Genomic DNA, 24,661 nt, shown 5'->3' on the forward strand with positions numbered 1-24,661 from the left:
CCTAGCCTCACTCAACAGCCTGGGATACATTTCATCCGGGCCTGGAGATTTATCTACTTTTAAGCCTGCAAGACCACTTAGCACCTCCTCCCTATGCTAATTTCTTTAATTATATCACGTCCTCCTGCCTGATTTCCATATCCATATCGTCCCTCTTGCTTGTGAACACCGACACAAAGTATTCAGTAAAGTATTTTAGCAAAGCATTTTCAGATGCAGCTATGTTGTTTTTGTAAAGAACTCTGACCTGTTACAGATTAAAGCAACTGCCAATCTATATTAAGATAAAAGCAAAATACTGCAGATGCTGGAAATCTGAAACAAAACCAGAAAATGCTAGAAAAACTCAGCAGGTCTGACAGCATCTGTGGAGAAACAGAGTTAACGTTTCGAGTCCGTATGGACCCTTCTTCAGAGCCATATTGATTTATGAAGAAGAGTCATACGGACTCGAAACGTTAACTCTGTTTCTCTCTCCACAGATGTTGTCAGACCTGCTGCGTTTTTTCAGCATTTTCTGTTTTTATATTAATTTATGAGTGGTGTCGGGGGTGGGGGGGTGAGGGGAAAACTCGGGAGGCCTGGAAAAGGGTGTAAAAGGTCATAGGCTTTGTGGGGAAGATCAGAGGGGAAAAGGGGTGCCCGTTCACATGAGAGAGGGGAGGAGAGGAGGGTGCCAAGCGTGGGGGTTACCCAGCAAGTACACTGGAAACGACACTTAAATCCAGAAACTCTCACAACGGTGAACTCACCAGGTTTCCTGATGATTGGGAAATTTGGCCATCCATGTTTAAATTTTACAAGTTCAACAACAATGAAACTCGCAGATTCACTATCATATTTAAAGTGCCAATCAACAGAGCAGGAGTAGGCCATTCGGCCCATCGAGCCTGCCCTGCCATTCAATTAGATCAGGCTTGTCCAACTCATGGCCCACAGGCCGGATTGCGGCTCTCGAGCCCCCTGGTCATGGCCTGCCAAAATTGTTGGATATTCAACTGACTTACATCTGACAAATTCTGGTAGTGCTGCTCGTGAAGTCGCAGGCTAGTTTCTCCCCACATTAGCTGCTGCTAGGGATGTCTTTACTCCTGTACTCAAATCCTCTTGCAATAAAGGCCAACATACCATTTGCCTTCCTGATTACTTGCTGCACCTTCATGCCATCTTTTCGTGACCCATGAGCAAGGGCACTCAGGTCCCTTTCCACACCAACATCTCACCATCTAAGAAATACTCTGCCTTTCAGTTTTTTCTACCAAAGTGGATAACTTCACACTTATTCACATTATATTCCATCTGCCATGTTCTTGCCCACTCACTTAGCTTTGTCCAAAATCCCTTGAAGCCTCCTTGCATCCTCTTCACAACTCACATTCCCGCCTAGTTTTGTGTCATCAGCAAATGTGGAAATATTACACTTGGCTCCCCCAATCCAAATCATGTATATAGATGGTAAACAGCTGGAGCCCCAGCACTGATCCTTGCTGTACCCCACTAGTAACAGCCTGCCATCCTGAGAAAAACCCATTTATTCCAACTGTTTTCTGTCCCTAGTATTTCTGGGAGATTTTCCATATCCATCTCAGTGAAGAAACACGCAAAGTAATTGTTCGGTTTCTCCGCTATTTCCCTCTTCTCCGCTACAAACTCTCCCGTCTCCGCCTGTAATGGACACATGTTTGTCCTTGTTCATCTTTTCCTTTTCGCATACCTCAAGAAGCTTTTACAGTCTATGTTTCTCACTAGCTTGCATTCATGTTCTCTTTTCCCGTTCTTTATCAGTTTCTGGGTCTTCCTTTGCTGGATTCAGAATTGCTCCCAATCCTCAGGCTTACCACTGTTTCTGGCAACCTTACAAGCCACTTCCTTTGATGTAATGCAATCTTTAATTTTATTTTTAGCCGCAGTTGATTCACCTTTCCTGTTGGATTTTTGTATCTTTGAGGAATGTATATTTGTTGTAGACCATGAAATACTTCTATAAATCCCAGGTTGGTCAGCTAGCTCCCCTACCCCTTCCCACTTCCCACTTCCCATTGAAAACAAGTGGGTGAATTGGAGACGCTTGCTTCCAAGATTTGGATTTTTAAGACTTTAATCCCCCCCCTCAGCTGACTGTTTTTTTTATGGCTAAAAGTCTGTTTTTATTGGGAGTCCCAGCAACGTGGTGCCTGGTCCTGCCAATTCCACATTTCTTGCCGCACTTCTCTGCTGCCCAGCAGACGCCAGCTCGAGTGACACAGGCCCACTCTGTGGGCACTTTTCAAAGATCAGGAGCAGGCTGGATCTGCCCCCCCACTGGCACCCCCACATAGGGCAATCGCCATGGGTATCCAAGCCAAAGCAGCCACAGATGAGCAGGCGAGGTCACAATGGGAACACCGCATAAAAGTGGCCGAGGGCAGTGGCCCCTGCGTCAGCCAGAGCACGGAGTGGTTCACTGGGGTTTATTTCGCTTGCTAACGTGCACTTTGGTACTTTTTGCTGATAATGTGGATCTTGACATGATTGTCTCAGCTGTGGCTCAGTTGCTAGCATTCTCGCCTCGGAGCCACAAGGGCCTGGGTTCAAGTCCCAGCTCAAAGCTTGAGTGCATATAATCCAGTGTGAGGGAGCATTGCACTGTTGGAGGCACTGCTGCTCGAATCAGATGTTAAACGGAGGCCCCGTCTGCCTATTCAGGTGGATGTATAAGATCCCACGACACTGTTTAGAAGAGCAGGGAAGTTATCCAGTTCTGAAAAAGAGTCAGATTGGACTAGGAAATGTTAACTCTGTTTTTCTCCCTCCACAGATGCTGTTGAGTTATTCCAGCATTTTGTTTTTATTTAAGTTATCCCTGGTGTCCTGAGCAATATCTATCCCTAAATCAACATCACAAAAACAGATTATCTGGTCATTATCACATTGTTAACCATGTTCAGAATAAAAATGTTGTCCGAATATGGATGTTAGTCTGTGATACTGGCACAACCAGAGCAGAAATAGTTGCAGCTTCAATTCTTTAATGGTAAAGCTCAAAAAGAGGCATGAGGCGGTGAAAGGAAACAATGCTTTTTGAAGGGGGACAATGAGACCGTCACTCAGATATACATCATGTGCTGGTGGTAAGAGCGGATTATTCAAAGTTGTGTCAACAATGGAAATATTTACACAGGCAGATCAAAGTGAGTTTCACAGCATTCCATCCTCCTGGGTTAGAGGTGTCAGGTGAAATGTGCCTGTATTAGATATTTCCAGGTGAGACCTTTGAGTCCTGCGCTGGGCCACCTCCCTGCACCTCTATGCTTTGCATCTTCCTCTTCCACTTCCTGCTCATCCTGAGATGAACTGTGTTGTCCTAACACCTTCAAGGTTCATTCAACTCTGGATACCGCAGCAGAATCTGGGAGAGTCTTGAAGGAGGGCTCTACAAGGACCCACCTTATGGTCCAGGGCTCAGAGTCCGTAAGTTCAGAAGCCTGCTGGCCTGCTCGATGGTGGTCCTGGTGAGAAGATGTTTTCAGCTGCAGCACCTCCTTGGCTCCATCTCAGGGTCATGTAAAGATGTGAGTGGTCATCTCTTCAAGGGCTATCCCTTGGCCCCGAGAATCCATCAGAGTTTGGGTGGTGGATAAAGAGCTGTGTCACCCTGGACCACTGCAGTATGAAGCCCCCTCCTCCAGTGAGTTGTTTAATTGTCCACCACCATTCACAACTGGATGTGGCAGGACTGCAGAGCTTAGATCTGATCTGTTGGTTGTGGGATCACTTAGCTCTGTCTATCACTTGCTGATTCTGCTGTTTGGCACGCAAGTAGTCCTGTTTTATAGCTTCACCAGGTTGACTCCTCATTTTCAGATATGCCTAATGCTGCTCCTGGCATGTCCTCCTGCACTCTTCATTGAACCAGGGTTGAACCCCTGGCTTGATGGTAATGGGAGAGTGGGGGATATGCCGGGCCATGAGGTTACAGATTGTGCTCGAGTACAATTCTGCTGCTGCTGATGGCCCACAGCGCCTCATGGATGCCCAGTCTTGAGTTGCTAGATCTGTTTGAAATCTATCCCATTTAGCATGGTGGTAGTGTCACACAACACGATGGAGGGTATCCTCAATGTGAAGGCAGGACTTCATCTCCACAAGGACTCCTACAGATACTGTCATGGACAGATGCATCTGCAGCAGGCAGGTTGGTGAGGATGAGGTCAAGTATGTTTTTCCCTCTTGTTGGTTCCCTCACCAGCTGTCTAGTCTAGCAGCTACGTCATTTAGGACTCAGTCAATAGTGATGCTGCTGAGCCACTCGGTGATGGATATTGAAGTCCCCTACCCAGAGTACACTCTGTGCCCTTGCCACCCTCAGTGCTTCCTCCAAGTGATGTTCAATATGGAGGAGCACTGATTCATCAGCTGAGGGGGTGCGGTACGTGATAATCAGCAGATTTCCTTGTCCATATTTGACCTGATGCCATGAGACTTAATGGGGTTCAGAGTCGATGTTGAGGACTCCCAGGGCAACTCCCTCCTGACTGTGTATCACTGTGCCGCCACCTCTGCTGGGTCTGTCCTGCCGGTGGGACAGGACCTACCCAGGGATGGTGATGGTGGTGTCTGGGACATTATCTGTAAGGTATGATTCTGTGAGGATGACTAGTCTGTGAGACAGCACTAGCTCCCAGATGTTAGTAAGGAGGACTTTGCAGGGTCGACAGGGCTGAGATTGCCATTGTCATTTCCAATGTCTAGGTCAATGCCGGATGGTCCGTCCAGTTTCATTCCTTCTTTGTGTCTTTGTAGTGGTTTGTTACAACTGAGTGGCTTGCTAGGCTATTTCAGAGGGCAGTTAAGAGTCAACCACATTGCTGTGGGTCTGGAGTCACATGCAGGCCAGACCAGGTAAGGACGACAGATTTCCTTCCCTAAGGGACATTAGTGAACCAGATGGGTTTTTACAACAATGGTTTCATGGTCATCATTAGACTTTTAATTCCACCATCTGCCATGGGAATCAAACCCAGGCCCCCAGAGCGTTACCCAGGGTCTCGAGATTACTAATCCAGCGAGTAACATTCTCAAAAACCTCCAAGTTTGTCAAACATAATTTCCCTTTCACTATAATTTTCTCTCTCTCTGTCTCTTTCTCTCTATCCTGAGTGTGATCTTCATAAACGTACTGGTCAGACCTTTAATGATATCAAATTGATGTATTTGTCATGAATGACTCTGCCCAATCATATTATTATCATTTTCTAAGTATCTAGTGATCACATTCTTTATACTAGATTCTAACATTTTCCTGACCACTGACATCAAACTAACAGGTCCATAAGACCATAAGACAGAGGAGCAGAAATTAGGCCATTCAGCCCATCGAGTCTGCTCCGCCATTCAATCATGGCTGATAAGTTTCTCAACCCCATTCTCCCACCTTCTCCCCATAACCTTTGATCCCCTTACCAATCAAGAACCTATCTATCTCGGTCTTAAATACACTCAATGACCTGGCCTCCACAGCCTTCTGTGGCAATGAATTCCATAGATTCACCACTCTCTGGCTAAAGAAGTTTCTCCTCATCTCTGTTCTAAAAGGTCTTCCCTTTACTCTGAGGCTGTGCCCTCGGGTCCTAGTCTCTCCTACTAATGGAAACATCTTCCCCACGTCCACTCTATCCAGGCCTTTCAGTATTCTGTAAGTTTCAATCAGATCCCCCCTCATCCTTCTAAACTCCATCGAGTATAGACCCAGAGTCCTCAAACGTTCCTCATATGTTAAGCCTTTCATTCCTGGGATCGTTCTCGTGAACCTCCTCTGGACCCTCTCCAGGGCCAGAACATCCTTCCTGAGATACGGGGCCCAAAATTGCTCACAATATTCTAAATGTGGTCTGACCAGAGCCTTATAAAGCCTCAGCAGCACATCCCTGCTTTTATATTCTAGTCCTCTTGAAATAAATGCCAACATTGCATTTGCCTTCCTAACTACCGACTCAACCTGCAAGTTAACCTTAAGAGAATCCTGGCCTAGGACTCCCAAGTCCCTTTGCACTCCAGATTTCTGAATTCTCTCCCCATTTAGAAAATAGTCTATGCCTCTTCTTCCTACCAAAGTAAAAGATTAGCAAGTACAAGTGTGGGTCCATTACAGGTGGAGACAGGAGAATTTATAATGGAGAACATGGAAATGGCAGAGAAACTAAACAATTACTTTGTGTCTGTCTTCAGAAAGCAAGATACAGAAAATCTCCCAGAAATACTAAGGAACCAAGGGATGTGTGAAAATGTGGAAATGGAAGAAATTAGTATTAATAAAGAGGCAGTATTCAAAAAAGTGATTGGATTGAAGGTTGATAAATCCCCTGGACCAGATGAGCTACATCCCAGAGGTCTGTAGTTTTCCTTTTTCTCTTTCCCTCCCTTCTTAAATATTGGGGTTAAATTTGCTACATTCCAGTCTGCAGGAACCTTTCCAGAATCTATAGAATTTTGAAAGATAACCACCAATGTATTCACAGTCTCTATAGCCACCTCCTTCAAAACTCTGGGAATCCAACCATCGCCCTTGACATTCAATGGCTTTACCATCGCTGAATCCCCCACTATCAACACCCTGGGGGGTTACCATTGTCCAGAAACTGAACTAGCCATATAAATACTGTGGCCACAGGAGCAGGTCAGAGGCTAGGAATCCTGTGATGAGTAACTCACCTCCTCACTCCCCAAAGCCTGACCACCATCTACAAGGTACAAGTCAGGAGTGTGATGGAATACTCTCCACTTGCCTGGATGAGTGCAGCTCCAACAACACTTGACAACATCCAGGATAAAGCAGCCCGCTTGATTGGCACCCCATCCACAAACATTCACTCCCTCCACCACCGACACACAGTAGCAGCAGTGTGTACCATCTACAAGATGAACTGTAGGAATTCACCAAGGCTCCTTAGACAGCACCTTCCAAATCCATGACCACTATCATCTAGAAGGACAAGGGCAGCAGACACATAGGAACACTGCCACCTGCAAGTTCCCCTCCAAGTCACTCACCATCCTAACTTGGAAATATATCGCCGTTCCTTCACTGTCGCTGAGTCAAAATCCTGGAGCTCCCTCCCTAACAGCACTGTGGGTGTACCTACACCACATGGACTGCAGTGGTTCAAGAAGGCAGCTCACCACCACCTTCTCAAGGGCGGTTAGGGATGGGCAATAAATGCTGGCCCAGCCAGCAACGCCCACATCCTATAAATGAATAATAAAGTTTCCAGTTGGTCTTAAATCTGGCTGCTCCACGCAGAATATCAGCAAAAGTCAACCATTGTCATTACTCCATGTCTGCCCAGAATACCTTACCAATGCTGTCAGTCACACCCAACTCTTGTGCTGAAATCTCCAAGTACGATGAGGTTAGGCTTGGAGTCAATTTAGAACATTGTGCAGGTCACGACAGAAGTTGCCTTTAGTTATTTGATCAGCCTGTAGGGGGCGGTGTATGTGTGCACGTGTATATACATTGGCCTGGGACAAGACATCTTGCTAATTTCTATCACCATCCAGCCCACTATGCCACCCATGTAGTCATTAAATCAACCGAATATTCAAATAACTGCACTTTTTAAATAGCAAATCTGCTTTCAGTTTTGTTACCTGTAATTTGTTTAATTGTAAAGCATGAACAATGAGCATTTAGCATAGCATCCATATTCTATTATCTGCCAGTAATACGGAATAAATGTTGCTTTATTTTCCTTGTTTTCAGTTGTAGAGGCATAATTTTCAGATAAAACAGTAAAATGTAGCAGTGAAGAAATTACATTGTTGGTTGCTGGACTAGATACATTTTAATTTGTGATTAAATTCGATTTGTCTTACAATGATCTTTAAATGCAGTAAAAGGCAGTTTCACATACACTTGCACACTTCATTGTGGTTTTGTGCCTAGCCTGTTTTGCCCCTGTACAAGTTTCCAGTTATCATCTCTCATCAGTACAGGAAGACTGGACCTCCATCAAAGTGAGCACCCACAGGCAGTATCGAAACAATACATTTCTTAAACTCCCAACATGATTTAGAAGCATTGATCTAACACCAGCTACATATTTTTATGAAATTTACAGTTCTTGACTCAATTCTTACACCTTCAGTCTTTGTAAAATGGAAAATTCAGTCCTTTCATTTTTTGGGTGTACACGGAGTTAAAATGTTCAGTCTGGGCTGTAGTGAAGTGATTCTTCCAGTCTCCCGCTATGCCTGTAATAAAGTGTATCCGATTTACCGCAAAGGCTTAACAAAAAGTTACAGTATCAGAGAAAGAAGAAATTGCAATAATACAGCACCTTTCATGATCTCAGGATGTCCCAAAAAAACTTGCACCCAATTAAATACTTTGTGTTAAAAACAAAAAACTGTGGATGCTGGAAATCCAAAACAAAAACAGAAATACCTGGAAAAACTCAGCAGGTCTGGCAGCGATGCTGCCAGACCTGCTGAGTTTTTCCAGATATTTCTGTTTTTGTTTTAAATACTTTGTGTAGCCACTGTTGTAATGCAGAAAACAAAACTAATTTGTACACGGGAAGCTCCCACAAACAGCGTTGTGATAATGACCAGATAATTGTTCAGGTGGTTGTTGAGGGATAAGCATTGGCCAGGATACCAGGAAGAAGTCTGCTTTAAAAATGGTACTAGGGGAACCTCCAAGCTGAGAGTGCAGACAGGGCCTCGGCTTCACGCTGTAGCGTCATGTCCAACCCATGCAGCACTTGCTCGAGATTCTGCACTCAAATCTCTGAAACGGAACTTGAACCCACGACCTTGTGATTCAGAGACAAGAATGCTACCTACTGAGCCATGCTGACACCAATCTATTTTCAAACCTATTTTTTTCTAATATCTATGCCAGGGTGGTCCAACCTGTTCGTGTGAGGGGGCCACGTTCAATTTTTTTCTCACTCAAAAGGGCCAAGGAACAAATTTCAGAAAGATAAAAGGTTTGGCTCAACGTTAAACATGAATCTCAGAAAAAGTATCAATGTCAAAGCAATAAATTAACCATTTTTTATTTAGAAAAAAGAGTAATTGATAAAAATGATCGTTATAAAGTGCTAAGCAGCTGAGCTAACCAGTAAAACCCTTTTTGCCTTTTCGCTTAAGAAGCAGGGCTAGAGAGACGGCGTAGGCACCAAGTCCTGATCACCAGGGAAGAAATGGGGACCAGGGCTGAGCTAAGGAGTTGGGTTTAACTAACACCGACCTTGCAGTTGCCTCCTGGTGTCACACACCCCGAGCTGGTCTTGATGGAATTCATATGAAAGTGGGGGGTCAGAAACAGGTTGCCTTTCAGTCTGGGTTTTCCTCCTCTCCTGGCTTGCTTTGCGGATAGGGTTTTTTGGGGAGGGAGGAGGGGAAGGAGAGGAAAGGTGTGTGTGTGTGTGCCTGGCTCATTCCCAGTCTCAGGGTTTTCGCACACTCTCTCTCTGTCTCTCGCTCACACGCTCACCACCTGGGACCGCGAAGTTTGGACATTTGACCTCAGAGGGGGAATTTGGGGTGGCTGCGAAGGTACTGAGTCACACTCCCTCACTCCGCCCTGTTGGAGACTCCAGCTGCCCTGGATGGGGGTAGGGGGGGTGGGAGGACAGGTGGCCCTGTGACTGCTGTTCCTTGTGGCCTCTCTGGCGTGTTCCACCATCTTGAATCCAGTGCTCCTATAGGGGCTGGCACTTGTGTGGGCGGAGAGAGAGAGAGAGAGGGAGAGAGGGAATGCACCATGGCCACTCACCTTCACATTGCTCCTCCAATCACTAACCGTTTCTCTCCCGCATACGGAAGAGAAACCACCTGTGATTGGACGAACAGCTGCTTGTGGACTTTTCACTTGAACCTTCCCTGTATTTTGAACAGAGAGTCCGCGGGCTGGATAGGGGGGCGTGGAGGCCGGATAGGGGGGCGTGGAGGCCGGATGGGGGGGGGGCGCGGAGGCCGGATAGGGGGACGTGGAGGCTGGATAGGGAGGCGTGGAGGCCGGATAGGGGGGCGTGGAGGCCGGATAGGGGGGCGTGGAGGTCGGATAGGGGGGCGTGGAGGCCGGATAGGGAGGCCGGATAGCAGCCCGCGTGCTGGACAACCCTGATCGATACTATCGGGAAAATTTTGTTTTGCCTATTTCCTGTTTGGGTCAAAGGAGAATGGCAGCAAATCAGATTTTCAGGGATGAGAATGTCCAAATCAAAAGGAAAATGTCAGTGGCTTAAAAAAAAACCGGCCAATGATAAAAAAAATCAAAGCGTTAGAAATGACGAACCAATCTTAAATGACCAGTCAAGGACACCTACAGCAAGTCCCCATTTTAAGTTGCCTCATTTAGTAGCGTTTCACTAGTGTCTCATGTAATGGCCAGGGCTAGTATGTGCACTTAGCTTCGGGATTTTCCCTTTGGCAATATTACCTGCTGGGGCCGATGTAGAACGCGTGACCCATTTGGAAATGTTTGGAAATGGCCTTTCCTGTTCACTGCTTCCCTCCCTGATCCCCTCGCTCACCAATTCACTCCCTGACCCTCCCCACTTGCAGCTCCTCCCATTCCCTCGCTCGCTTCCTTCCTCTCACCATCCCTCTCCACAGCGATGGCTCAGGAGAGGGGAGCAGCAAACAGGGGGGATTGGGAGAAGGAAGTTGCAAGTGGGAAGAAGTCAAGAAGCAGGAGAGAGCTAGCCAGCGGGAGGCAAGTAGAAAGAGTTAGCATATTTCGTTTATATTTTAGAATTTATTTTGAATGCTATTCCATTTACAAATATAGGCATTTAGAAATGGGCAGTATTTCAATTTGCAGGGCATAATGTTTTAATATTTCTTCTGGTGAGAAAGACCCTATAGACCCCCCCACAGGTTTGACATTGGCTGTAATGGGAAAAACTAAATTAAACAAGTGAGTGAATTAAAGTTGCACTTTTCAGGAACACATTAAGTGAGGAATTATTGAACTGCTGTGTACTACACTGAGACTAACACATGCTCAGCAGCAGACAGCCATGACTGAACAACTTCATTGACACCTCTCGAACAGAGGGCAGCAGGGAAGGTAATGCCGATCATGTATCATAAAAAATTAAAAAGTGAACCAATTGAAACAGAATATGGTTTTGTGGGGGGAAAATTGTCCACCAGTTCCTCAATAACTGGAGTAAAATGAGAAGTAGCCAGAGTTTCAGTATATAAAACTTAGCAATAAGTTGTGCCAAGTGATGCACTAAGAGACCAGCAACTTCACTTTTAAAAAAGCCTCTATGTTTATAAAAGAAATCCTATCCACGTCATCCAAGTGGCCCTACTCCTGCTCCTAATTCTGGTGTTCTCGCGAGTTACCTTTTCTTAAAAAGTTGGTTTTCTTATGATCCATCAGTTCCTCAGGCACAAAGCTGTAGTTGGACATCTTGTTTTGTTTCATGTTGTCGAATTTGCTTTGGTTTGCAATTGCTTCAACTGCATCGCCACTGAGCTGTTTCCCCAGAAATTCTCCCAGTTTCACCAAAGCACCTTGCAAGTCCTGAAAACATTTTTTTGGGCTTTAAAATTTATTGCACCACCATTGCCAGTGCAAGACACAGCATGCTCACTTTAATTACAGCTTTTACAAAGACTTAATACTTTACAAATGTTAATTAGAAAGAGGCTTTCTTCTCTTTCCATGTTTTAAACAGTAAATAGTAACTCACTGATTACAGCTCTATTACATTCACATCATGTAGTGCAAATATGCTAATGAAATCTCTGTTGTACAAGCAGCATGTGAACAAGACCCTGAAGGGTAAACACTTCCAATTATTTTATCATTCTCAAGCTGGTCTCAGTTCAACAATCTAGGATTGTTTTCATGGTATTAGATTTGGGGAAAAAAAGAGCAAAAAAATATTTGAAAAGCCTCCCCAGAAATCAGCAACATTTAAGTAAAAGCAAATATCTTGTGCACTCCTAGGTTTAAAAAGATGAGAGAAAAGTAAGTTATCTTAAGAATTGTTTTCAAATTCTTTTGCTCCACATTGGACAGGCCCCTCACTTTGTACAAAGGGGAAGTCAAAATAAAAGTTATGGACAGCGCCCATCCTTGAAATACTTTGAAGTCACCTCATCGTCTATCGCTCTTTATTGCATAAAATTCTCGCTCAACGGTAAAGTTGCTCAAATTTACAAGCAGTCTGAACTACAGCGATGGAAGCAACTTATTAAAGTTAATGTGCATTCAATTTGGAAAAGGAAAGAGAATGTTTTGTGGAGGGCAAGCTACATTAAAAGGAAAGTTCCTATGGGTCTGGATGGGGAATGCAATAGGTTGACAGGATTATCCTCTTTGCTGTGCATGTGGAATCAGCCTTCCCTAGGAACCGTGATCTATTACATTAGGTCACTGCCCTGCAGTTCCCCCCCAAGGTACATCACTGAGCCTGCAGCTGTATTAGGTGCAAGGTGGAGGAAATTGTCCCTCTTGTCCTCTCAGTTCAGAGTTTTGCTGGAGTCCAGTTCTCAGAGAAGTAGGATGTCCTCTCCTGATTGCTCTAGTGTTCTTTTATGAAATTAATTTAAGCAAATTTAAAGTAGTTGCGAGTGAGCATAGGTCCACAGCAGAAAGCTGCCTGCAGACTTGCGCTCACCTAAGGAAAATATTCAAGCACTAGGGGCAATTCAAAGAGCCATGAGCTTAATATTTTACATTGGAGGACTTAATTAAGAGAAAAGACTAGAGAACTTTGTGCTTTTTGGTCTTAAGAGATGATGATGGAGGGAACATATGGTGGTATGTTAGATGTTAAACACTGTAGAAGGTGTAAATCTGAAACCCTGCTTCAAACTGAACTACGATAGTTGAGACAAGGTGACGTAGGTTTGAAACTACTAAAGTAGGACAGATATCAGAAACTCCTCACACAAAGTGGAAATGAAAGCCCCAGGATTGGCAAAGTGGTGAATGGTGTTGTCGTCAGTGTCATCGAGCGGCACTTACACAGCAATAACCTGCTCACCAATGCCCAGAGTTTGGGATCTGCCAGGGCCACTCAGCTCCTGACCTCATTACAGCCTTGACGCAAATGTGGACAAAAGAGCTGAATCCCAGAGTTGAGGTGAGGGTGACTGCCCTTGATATCAAGGCCACATTTGACCGAGTGTGGCATCAAGGAGCCCCTGCAAAACTGTAGTCAATGGGAATCAGGGGGAAAGCTCTCTGTTGGTTGGATTCATACCTAGCACGAAGGAAAATGGTTGTGGTTGTTGAAGCCAATTATCTCAGTCCCAGGACATTGCTGCAGGAGTTCCTCAGGGTAGTATCCTCAGCCCAACCATCTTCAGCTGCTTCATCAATGACTTTCCTTCCATCATAAGGTCAGAAGTGGGAATGTTCACTGATGATTGCACAATGTTAGCACCATTCGTGACTCCTCAGAAACTGATGCACTCTGTGTCCAAATGCAGCAAGACCTGGACAATATCCAAACTTGGGCTGACATGTGGCAAGTAACATTTGCACCACACAAGTGGCAATGTTTATTTTCAACAAGACAGAATCGAATCATTTTCCCTTCACATTCCTGTCGCTGAATCCCCTTCTATCAACATCCCGGGGGTTACCAGTGACCAAAATCTTAACTGGACTAGCCATATAAATACTGTGGCTACAAAAGCAGATTAGAGGCTGGGAATTCTGTGGCGAATAACTCCTGACTTCCCAAAGCCTGTCCACCATCTCCAAGGCATAAGTCAGGAGTGTGATGGAATACTCTCCACTTGCCTGGATGAGTGCAGCTCCCAAAATACTCAAGAAGCTCAACATCATCCAGGACAAAGCAGCTCATTTGATCAGCACCCCATCCACCACCTTAAACATTCACTCCCTCTACCATTGCTGCACGGTGGCAGCAGTGTGTACTGTACACAAGATGCACTGCAGGAACTCACCAAGGCTCCTTCGACAGCACCTTCCAAACCCATAACTTCTACCATCTAGAAGGACAAGGGCAGCAGATGCATGGGAACACCACCGCCTGCAAGTTCCCCTTCAAACCACACAACATCCTAACTTTAATTGCCATTCCTTCACTGTCACTGGGTCAAAAACGTGGAACTCCCTCCCTAACAGCACTGTAGGTGTACCTACACCATGTGGACTGCAGCGGTTCAAGAAGGCAGCTCACCACCACCTTCTCAAGGGCAACTCGGGATGGGTAATAAATGCTGGCCCGGCCAGCAGCACTCGCATTCCATGAAAGAATAATTTAAAAAACATCATTTAGCAAGTATATAGCCTAATAAATATATCTGGGGCCTTTCTGAAGAAATGAATTATGATTGGGTCAAATGGTCCTCCCAACCTGCACCACCTTGCAAAGTCAGATGAGAGCCACAGGCTTCCTACATCATTCATATCAACACAAAAGGGGGAGAACATTTCTTTTTGAAAAAGCAACAAGCACAGACAAGAAAGCACAAAGATGCTCGGGACTAAGCCAAAGAGCTTGTCCTCTCTCAGTTAAGATTATATTCTTACAGTGGGACTTCAGAGAATGTAAAATTTTTAGTGAACTGCCTCACTAGATTATGAATCTATACGAACGGTATATGGAGTGGAATGAGTAACGGCCCAGCTACATGTCTAAGTTTTTACTTTATCAAATGATATTTGATGTGTTAAAGTGCACACTCAGTAGTAATCCATATCAGTCTGCTTAGATTCGAACATCATCTCTGGCATTAGTGCTAATGGAAGAGTCCACCGAGGCTACTCAGTAGAAAGCTGTAACTGTTGATGCTAAAGTACAAAATAGTGGATTAAACTCTTCCATTTATTGGATTCGCTAAGTGAACTAGTCAAGTCTCTTTGGGCTGCAAGACCAAATTAGTCAAAATCAAATTTATACGATTGAAAGATTCTGCCCTTAGTCTACACTCAGATGGTGGGGTTTCCCACCCTGTCATCAAATTTGGGCAGGGCCATCAGCTGCTCCGCAGCCATTTACTAGAGACAGAACTTCTGCTCCTCATTGGGCAGGGAATCCTGTCTCTAGGAGCTACTCTCAGCAGCACCACCTGGAACGGTGGTCACTGCAGAGGAAGGGGTCCTGCAGCCTACAGGAGGTAATCCGAAGATAACGAAAGCAATAAGTTTGCCACTGGAAAGCCCTAGCGCCACAGGGGCTGCTTTCCCTGCCCGCCGTCCCCTCATTCCTCCCCTGGGCTGCTGCTGGGAGACCTCCTACATTTAGCCTACAGCCTCTTCATATGGCCCCTAATTACTCCTTTACATATTCAAATGGGCTTCCATCTCCTTGTGGCTCTCTTACCGTACCCACCGTCAGTAAAATTCCCTGATGGCGGGACATGGGTTGGGGAGCCGATCCACCACAGCTTCCCACCCATTTTACCGGCCGTCCTCCCTCCCCCCACCACCCCTGCCCCCTGGTGCGGGGCTGGTAAAATTCTCCGCTCGATCATTATACCATAAAGTCTGAACATCACATTGTAGGAAGGATGTGATTGCACTAGAGAGAGTGCAGAGGGGATTTCCCAGGATGTTGCCTGGGCTGGAGAGTTTTAGTTATGAGGAGAGATTGGATAGACTGGGGTTATCCCCTGGAGCAGAGGAGATTGAGGGGGGACATGATTGAGGTGTATAAAATTATGAGGGGCATAGATAGGGTAGACAGGAAGGAACTTTTCCCCTTGGTGGAGGGATCAATAGCCGGGGGCATAGATTTAAGGTAAGGGGCAGGAGGTTTAGAGGGGATGTGAGGAAGAATTTTTTCACTCAGAGGGTGGTGGGAGTCTGGAACTTGCTGCCTGAAAGGGTGGTAGAGGCAGAAACCCTCATAACATTTAAGAAGTATTTGGATGTGCACTTGCCATGACATACAAGGCTATGGGCCCAATGCTGTAAAATGGGATCAGAATTGTTAAGTACTTGTTTGATCGGTGCAGACTCAATGGGCCGAAGGGCCTTTTTCTGTGCTGTAGACCTCTATGACTCTATCCCAACATGAAGCCAATAACAGCTTTCAAGATCTAAGCAGCACCTTAATGTGTTATGAAGATGATATGACATGATAATATAATACCAGATTGTATTTTACTCCATTGCAATCATTTACCCTGTTATATACAGGTCAGTGACTCTCTGACAGAATATATAGCTCAGTGTTCTTTTCAGCTATGAATGTTTGTTCTCCATTTCAAAACCAAATTTAAGGAAATACTCTATTATTTAACGCAAAAGATTGAAAGAGGGTTCACAACCTATAATGAGCATGTTACATCTCTATACATAAACACACACATATATATATAATAATATACACACACATATGTACAAACACGCACATGCAGAAAAAAACTAAATGGTCTGTTTGTTTGCTGGCAAACTCCTGAGTCCTTGGGCCAATCTCAGCTAAACTTGGTGGGAGGGTACCTTGGACCAAGTGGCATGTCATAGTGACATTGACATCACCCCGTCCCCACTGGAGTTGGAGCCTGTGGCCTCCTCACAGGGAATCCCACGGCCCTGTCTACACCGTGTCCCCACTGACACCATAATTCAGACATGCTTTAGCCAACACCAACTATAGATTCCAAAAAAGAGGGCAACAAATTCACATCATGAATCCCTGACTTTCTTTCATATTTCATTTGTTTATTTTTCCCCCTCACTTGTTTCATGTAAGTTATGTTCTGGGTCACGACACGTTGGTGCTTGGTAAGGGAAACAACAGTTGGCAAAAGGAGGATGAAGAAGTTGGAGCAAGAAGTTGACATCGTGACAAATGCATGAAGAATGCTGGAAGGAAGAGATCAAAACTCTTGAAACAATTGCACTTCTAGTGCAAAATGCAAGTTTGAACCCTTATTTTAATAGTTATTTAAGTTCAGATACCCTCAGCCAACAGTTCTGGGTTGCAGAGCACTCAATCTTTAAAATTAAGGAACTACTTCATTAAAACAGGGCAGACTTTACTCCCCTCCTAGCTAGAGGAAATAGCAAACCGATAAAGCAAACAAAACAAAATGTTCACATACCTGTATCATCTCTTCGTAAGTTAGGAACAAAAAGTTATCCTGATCCTTTAGAGGCCACCAACTCTTAATGTGGTCAAACCAGGAACCAAACATGACTATTTGAGGGGATGGGTGGAGAAAAGACCATTTAATAAATGTTATACATACAAAAAATAATGTTCTCAGGAATCATTTGCTATACAAACCAAAATGCCAATTTGTTGTCAAAGCACTCAAACCACCAAGAGTTTCGATTCTAGACCACACTGTAGGTGGGGAGCACACTTGAGTTTTCCAAAATCACCTAGCCATCAATAACTACATCACGTGTCCAGCGTAATAAAGGCAATTGTAATTGAACTGTATTGTTGGAACTGAAGTTTGTTTCACTACACATTATATGGGAACAGTACAATCTTTTTATAGACATGGCATGGACTCAATGGGCCGAATGGCCTCCTTCTGTTCTGCAATGACTCTGACACAATTGTGTACAAGTAGTATTAGTTGTTGAAGTGTGATCCAACTTAAAAAGATAATGACGACCGCCCACCGAATATGTTATCTCAACGGAAAGAAACAGGGGAATTTATATCCTTCTCCCATCGAAAGTTATAATGAATTAATGGATAAAGAAAATTACCCTTTCCTTCCAGGAACTTATCAATGAACTCATCAAAGGTGCCTGGGTTTTCCAGGAATGAAGCCATGTTGTGATAGTGAAAGGAAGAGACAAGTGCGTCCTTCGGATTTCGGGTCACATAAACAACCTGCAAAACAATTAAGATACAAACAAATATCAATACAGAATAAAGACACAATCAGTTTTATATATTCAATTTAATAATTTACGTTGTTTAAATCATTGTACATTTTGATTCAATTACAGTTCAGGAAGAGTTCACTAAAATGGGCATGGTGATGTCATGATGATGGTACTAGACTAGCAACCCAGAGGCTGTGGGTCCAATTGCAACCATTGCAAGTGGTGAAGTTGATTCATTAGATCTCATAATGTATGTGCTGGCAGCAAAAAACAAACACGAGTGTGAAAACTGCCAATTGGTTCATTGACATCCTTCAGGGAAGGGAATCTGCCATTCCTATCTAGTTCCATTTACATGACTCCAGTCCTACACTTGGTTGAGTCTTAGTGCCTTCCAAAATGGCCTAGCAAGCCACTCAGTTGTAAAAACAATTGTTCAAGGCCTCAGCCTTCCCAGGGCAACTGAGCATGGACAACAAATACAACATTGTCCACATGAGCACAGCATGGTGATCAATAAGGTAGGAACAAAAAGGGTTTCAGGTTTAAACAGATGCTTTATTTTTTTTAAGTCACTTGAGGTCATTTCGGGCCAGGCCAGCGAATGGATCCGACATTTCAAGTACTGTTCATAGGTTCCACTTTGCATTAGAGTTGTTCCTAGCTTCCAGTGAATGGTTGTATAATGGAGGCTGGCTTAGCCTTCAGAATCCGCTACTGCGATACGTTCTCAAATCCTGACATAAAATAACCATTCCAAATAGCACCTGTGCTGTGAACGCCTTAACCACATGTGTGTTTGCAACGTTGCACTGAGCCAATCTGCAAACTTCCTTCCCTAAAGGACTTTAGTGAACCAGATGGGTTTTGGTTTCATGGTCACCATTACTGAGACTAGCTTTTCAGTTCCAGATTTATTAACAGAATTCAATTTCCACCAGCTGCCCCTGGTGGGATTTGAACCCTTGTCCCCAGAGCATTAGCCTGGGTCTCTGGATTACTAGTCCAGTGACACTGGGCAGAGTGAAATTCATGGCTCCTGTCAATATCCAGCCTTATTGTTGATGACTTGCATAGCAGAATTAACTGTCTGTTAGCCAAGTCATTCCAATGTAGCTATGACATTGGTATCAAGCTGACAATATGGACAACACATGATATAAACTTATTCCCCCATCAATAAAAAAAAATCTAATTCAATATGCCCCCTCCCAATTATCAAAGTGATGGAAAATATCATGAAACTGTCATCAAATGACACCAATTAACACAGGGTAGAGGTCTAATCCAAACTATTAATGGGTCACTACATAAGCTAGTCTGTACTGCAGAGTCACTTGCTCCTTCCATAATATTGGAAGGTGGTAGTTTGGACAAGTCACACATTCATACGTACCATCGACATGCAGTAAGGTCATAGAGCAATGTTTGACACCACCGCAATGTGCCCCTATGTGGCAATACTAAAGGACCTGCAGTAGATACCTCAGTTTAGCTGGTCATAGACAGGATCTTCCGCGGCAGTAATGGAGCTATTGGTAGAGATTCCAAGATGCATCGATGTCCCTTTAACACCCCAGCCTGCCAGCGACGGGCATTATCGTAGGAGAGACAGGAAAATTTGGAGAACAGCCAGAAGTCTTTTGGCCAATCGCCAAGTTTCACTGTGCCGCCCACGATGATGCTCGTTGTAGGTGGGACTGGAAAATCCTATCCAAACAGCAAGTCCTCACTATCTGTCATTTTGCTATAACTTCGTTTACTCTTCAGGACTGATTTTTTATTTTTGATTTGCGTCGTTATTTTCAATCTTATGTCATCTGTGCTCAGGCTGCGCCCCCACCACGCTGAGCTCTGGGCCAGAGCCATTGCCCCAACCACCAGAGGCCTTTGACAGGAGAGCGCGAGGCCCAAGATCAGGGAGCCGGAGTGCAGGGCAGGTATGGGAAGCTGCTGGCCACAGAACTGAGAGTAAACCGGGGTGGGGAGGGGGAGGGGGAAGGAGCACACTCACTCCCTCCCCCTCCCCCGGCTCATTCCACGGTGCCCCCCCTAGCTCCATCGCCCCCACCAGGACAGGGGCTTGGCCACCACAAGCTTTCAGGGAGGGGTTCAGGTTTTGGAAACAGAAAGAGAGACACACATGCAAATAGACGGACAGGAGAGAGAGTGTGAGAGAGAGACAGAGTGGGAAAGGGGAGGAAGGGAGAGGGGGAGGGAGAGAGAGAGGGAGACAGACAGTGGGAAAGGAGAAAGAGAGAGAGAGACAGACAGTGGGAAAGGAGAAAGAGAGAGGGAGACAGACAGTGGGAAAGGAGAGAGAGAGAGACAGACAGTGGGAAAGGAGAAAGAGAGAGAGAGACAGACAGTGGGAAAGGAGAAAGAGAGACAGACATTGGGAAAGGAGAAAGAGAGAGAGACAGACATTGGGAAAGGAGAAAGAGAGAGAGACAGACATTGGGAAAGGAGAAAGAGAGACAGACATTGGGAAAGGAGAGAGAGAGAGACAGACAGTGGGAAAGGAGAAAGAGAGAGACAGACAGTGGGAAAGGAGAAAGAGAGAGACAGACAGTGGGAAAGGAGAAAGAGAGACAGAGAGACAGACAGTGGGAAAGGAGAAAGAGAGAGAGAGATAGACAGTGGGAAAGGAGAAAGAGAGAGAGACAGTAGGAAAAGAGAAAGAGAGAGATAGACAGTGGGAAAGGAGAGAGCGAGGGTGGAAAAGGAGAGATAGAGAGATGGACAGACAGTGGGAAAAGAGAGAGAGAGTGGGAAAGGAGAGAGACAGACAGAATGGGAAAAGAGAGAGTGGGAAAGGAGAGAGAGACAGACAGAATAGGAAAGGAGAGAGAGAGAGTGTGGGAAAGAGAGAGAATGGGAAAAGAGAGAGACAGTGGGAAAAGAGAGAGACAGAATGGGAAAGGAAGACAAGCAAACCATTGAGCTGAGTTTCAGGAGCACGGGGTGGGGGGGTGGGGGTGGGTGAGACACAAGCTGTGCTACTCAGGGCTTGTTTGGGTGATTTAGTATTATCTAATTTCAATGTATATAGTATTTCCGTTATATTCAGTGATTTATTTTATTTTGCAAGTTATTCCAGCTAGGAATGCACAGTGCTGTACATTTACGGTTCGGTATTTCAACTTGTACATTGGTTTTTCCGGGCAAGAAACGTCGAAAGGAACCTAACGCTGGCTTTAACGATGATTCCCATGGGAACCCATGATTTACATAAAGTTGTTTCACTTCAGGTCACAATTTTGAGGAATGCAACCACAACTTATAGTGAGCACTTACTGTACTGGATAACAGTTACAGCAACCATGATGGAGGGATTCTGAGACTTCACATACATGCACACCGATACTTGAGTATCAAGATTAGATGCCCTCCGTCACTAGCATCATTGGGAGTTGTACAGATGCAACTGGTTGGCATTCATGCCAGTGACAATTCTGTACCATCACAAAAGCCCTACAGCAGATGTCACATCATAGTACAGGGCTCACATTGTCTGCACGCCAGAGATCCTTGGCACTTATACAAATCCTTCATGGTTACTTCTGCTTCCATATCCCTGTGTTTTAACAGGAGGCTGTGCAGTAGTGCTACTCTAACTTGGGTTAACTCAAGTTACCGATATCCACAACCAGCACAGACAGGTTTATGAGACACAAGGAACTAATATAACCGTAAAGTATTATAGCACTCCAGAATTTAACAAAACAAAATCAAAATTTACTGTTACTTTATCTTACAGTTCATCAGCCTTTCATTGCGCAAGTAATTGTTTGTTGTCCTAATGCCAAACAGACTAGTGTTTCTCAGAACAGGCAGAAAAGGAAGCAAATAGGAGTGATACGATGTTCAATTCTCTACTTTTACTATCTCCCTCAACATCGTCCTTGCAATTTTTGGGATATTTTCAATTTTACTGTTGCTTATATCATTCTGTCCTCTGATTTCATTCCTGTCCCTTGGCTCCCCTACCAAATTAAAAGGAAAAATAATACTTCACTTTTGCTTTTGATGTATAGAAAGACTTTGGCATCAAACGATAAATAAGATGTGTTGTAATAAGCCGGGGCGATGGTCTGTTTTCCAACAGTTCTTTACCACTCTTTTGCTCCAACCACGGCACTCGTTGCCAGTTTGGGATTGTCTGCACTGGTGTCGGATCCCCGCTGCTGTATACTAAAGGCACTATTTCTTGCATCCAAGTAGTACCTGTTTATATAAATTGTACAAGTTATCTGGACATTAGGAGCAACAAAAAAAAAGGCATTCTCACCTTGTTTCATATAAGAAAACATGAAATGAGAAAAGAACAAAAAGCTAAAAGCTACTGCGGATGCTGGAAATCCAAAACAAAAACAGAATTACCTGGAAAAACTCAGCAGGTCTGGCAACATCGGCGGAGAAGAGATCAGTAACTGATTTCTTCTCTGCCAATGCTCCCAGACCTGCTGAGTTTTTCCAGGTAATTCTGTTTATGAAATGAGAAAAGGCCATTCAACTGAAACCTCTTCCTTTCATACATCAGGGCTCTTCCCCTTCATTTGTTCACCTTAAGAAAAGCACCATATACTTTCTCCACCCCCACTGAAGCAAAACTCTACACAGACTAAAGCTGCTTTTGCATTGCAACGCAGCTGTGGCAAAATGTCTCAGACTTATATTTTGTACTGCTGGAAGCAACCTAGTAGGGGGCTATTATCCAAAATTCACACAAAGCATATGAATACAGAATAGCCAGGCTGCCTGGGTTTTGACATGTCATTGATAATGGAGACGTTTCACGGTGATGATATTTGGTGCAATATCGGACACGACCACCAAGGTGAGCTCCTGCTGCAGCAGTACATTTACTAGCCTCTGTGAGGCAAGTGGAGCTCAGGATGACCCAAACTAAAACCCAGAAGGTTTACATTGATATGCACGAGCTACGGGAGCCCCTTGCTATGGGAACTGGTGGCTGAACAGCGATATGAAAGTAATTTAGATATTTCCGCGGAGTTAGCGACGTTAATAGCTTTGCACCATCTGCCAAGTCCTATACTTATCTAATTTATATGATGGCACTAATTGTAGAGCTAGAGGGAGGGGGGAAAAAAATCCTTTTCTGACAGGTCAGTTTGGTAACGATGCTGTGTGGGGCTGAGCTCGGCAGAGCAAACAAGTTACACTATCAGGATGGGTGATTTCAAATAAGCTGTGTCACTTGTGCAGGAGGAGGTAAAAGTTCTCCTGACCAATGCTGTCAGGGGCTGCTGCAGAGGGAGATGTACCAGGGGGAGGGGGAGGGAATTCCGCTAAATCTGGAAATTAGAAACGCTGGAGTTTTTTTCTCCCCGGAGAGAAAATGGAGGCTTAATAAAAGTTTTTAAAATTCAGAGGGGTTTTGAGAGAGTAGGCAGAGTAACTGTTAACACTGGCAGAAAGGCTGGTAACCAGCAAACAAAGTTAGGACAAGTGACAAAAAGCTCTGGGAGGGGGGTGGGGGGGAGGATGAAGAGATTATTTTTGTTGCCTAAACGACTGGTGGAAGCAGATTGAACAGCAATTTGCAAAGGGCTCTTGGACAGAACAATATTCCAGGGCGTTGTTTGGGAAAAGCCAGGGATTGGGACTAATCGGTGGTTCCTTCAGAAAAAAAAAGGGGAAATATGTGAATGGTGAAGAAAAAAAAACCAACAACTTCAATCAGCTTTACATTATCCACTTTTACCCCCAGTGGGTATATTGTGATGTACAGACTAGTTCCAGCCGATCAGTCAAACCGAATGTTGCAACATTGAGATCAATGGAGAGCAAAGAGCCCGAGGATTGAGTAACTTTGTGGCTGCGAGTCAAACGCGCGAATCTGTGACATGTTCGAATTAAAACAGCGCGGATTTCCCACATTGGGTTAAACTTATATCCGACACAGGGAATTCCAGTTTGTGGGTGGGGGGGACCGAGCTCCGGGGTAAAGCGGATAAATGAAGCTGGGAGAGAGGGAGGGGGGGGGAATGGGAGACAGGAGAGGGAATGTTGGACAGGCGTGGGGAAAAAACCCCCAAAGTTAAAATAACCAGTGAAACTTTCGGGTGGGACTTGGGGAGTTGTGCTGGGGGTAAAGGGGAGATCTCCCCCCTCCCTCTCCCCCCCCTCTCTCTCTCTCTCTGTCACAGGGGGGTTGGGGATTGAGAGAGTTACACTCGCTCTGCCCAATTCGCTGCTCTACCCAAACCGGGACAGGGACCATGTTGCTGCGTTAACTCCCTGGGAAACAGGCTCATTCCCCCGGGGTGGGACTGAGTTGACCCTTCGGCAGCCCGAGGTGGACATGGCCCGGTCCAGCTCTCCGGCCCCCCCGGCCCCCCCGGACCCCCCAGGACTGACCTGACTTGGGATAAGTGATTATAAAAACATCCTCATCCCGCGCCTGGAATTCCTCCCGGGCGTAAGTCAGACTTTCCTCCGAGTGGACCAGGCTGGGCCACATCATCCCCTCATGGACAATGTTCAGCTGCGGCTCGCTCATGGTCCCGGCTGCTGGGCACAGGGTCAGCCCGCTCTCCGAACTGCCCCCAAGCCCAGCTGCAGTGTTTCTGGCCGGGGACACGCCTGTTCCACTCGCAAACCAACAACGTCAGCATTTCCTGCAACCAACATTATTCATTAACGGGATGTGGGTGTCGCTGGCTGGGCCAGCATTTATTGCCCGTCCTAGTTGTCCTTGAGGAGGTGGTGGTGAGCTGCCCTCTTGAACCGCTGCAGTCCATGTGGTGCAGGTACACCCACAGTGCTGTTAGGGAGGGAGTTCCAGGATTTTGACCCAGCGACAGTGAAGGAACGGTGATGTATTTCCAAGTCATGATAGTGAGTGGTTTGGAG

General features: G+C 45.2%; 1 protein-coding gene across 1 annotated transcript; it reads right to left on the bottom strand.

The window, feature by feature from the left end:
* Positions 1-7,609: 7,609 nt before the first annotated feature.
* On the bottom strand, positions 7,610-24,392 carry LOC144667619 (sulfotransferase 2B1-like). The gene is made up of 6 exons (XM_078529090.1): positions 24,167-24,392; positions 21,801-22,009; positions 17,660-17,786; positions 17,038-17,132; positions 11,347-11,527; positions 7,610-8,232 (listed from the first exon to the last, which is right to left on the bottom strand). Exons 1-6 carry the CDS (start codon positions 24,306-24,308, stop codon positions 8,123-8,125), a joined length of 864 nt encoding a protein of 287 aa, XP_078385216.1. The 5' UTR covers positions 24,309-24,392; the 3' UTR covers positions 7,610-8,122.
* Positions 24,393-24,661: the final 269 nt, after the last annotated feature.

The sequence above is a fragment of the Cetorhinus maximus genome, chromosome 24, assembly GCF_964194155.1.
Source record: "Cetorhinus maximus chromosome 24, sCetMax3.hap1.1, whole genome shotgun sequence".
NCBI lineage: Eukaryota > Metazoa > Chordata > Chondrichthyes > Lamniformes > Cetorhinidae > Cetorhinus > Cetorhinus maximus.

What these genes read in the sequence shown, in the direction of transcription:
- LOC144667619 (XM_078529090.1), bottom strand. Translation starts at nt 24,308, where the DNA reads ATGAGCGAGCCGCAGCTGAACATTGTCCATGAGGGGATGATGTGGCCC. An exon ending in TAAGTTCCTGGAAGGAAAGG is followed by an intron (nt 17,133 to 17,659) that starts GTAATTTTCTTT and finishes CCCCTCAAATAG; the next exon opens with TCATGTTTGGTTCCTGGTTT. An exon ending in CTTACGAAGAGATGATACAG is followed by an intron (nt 11,528 to 17,037) that starts GTATGTGAACAT and finishes AAATGTTTTCAG; the next exon opens with GACTTGCAAGGTGCTTTGGT.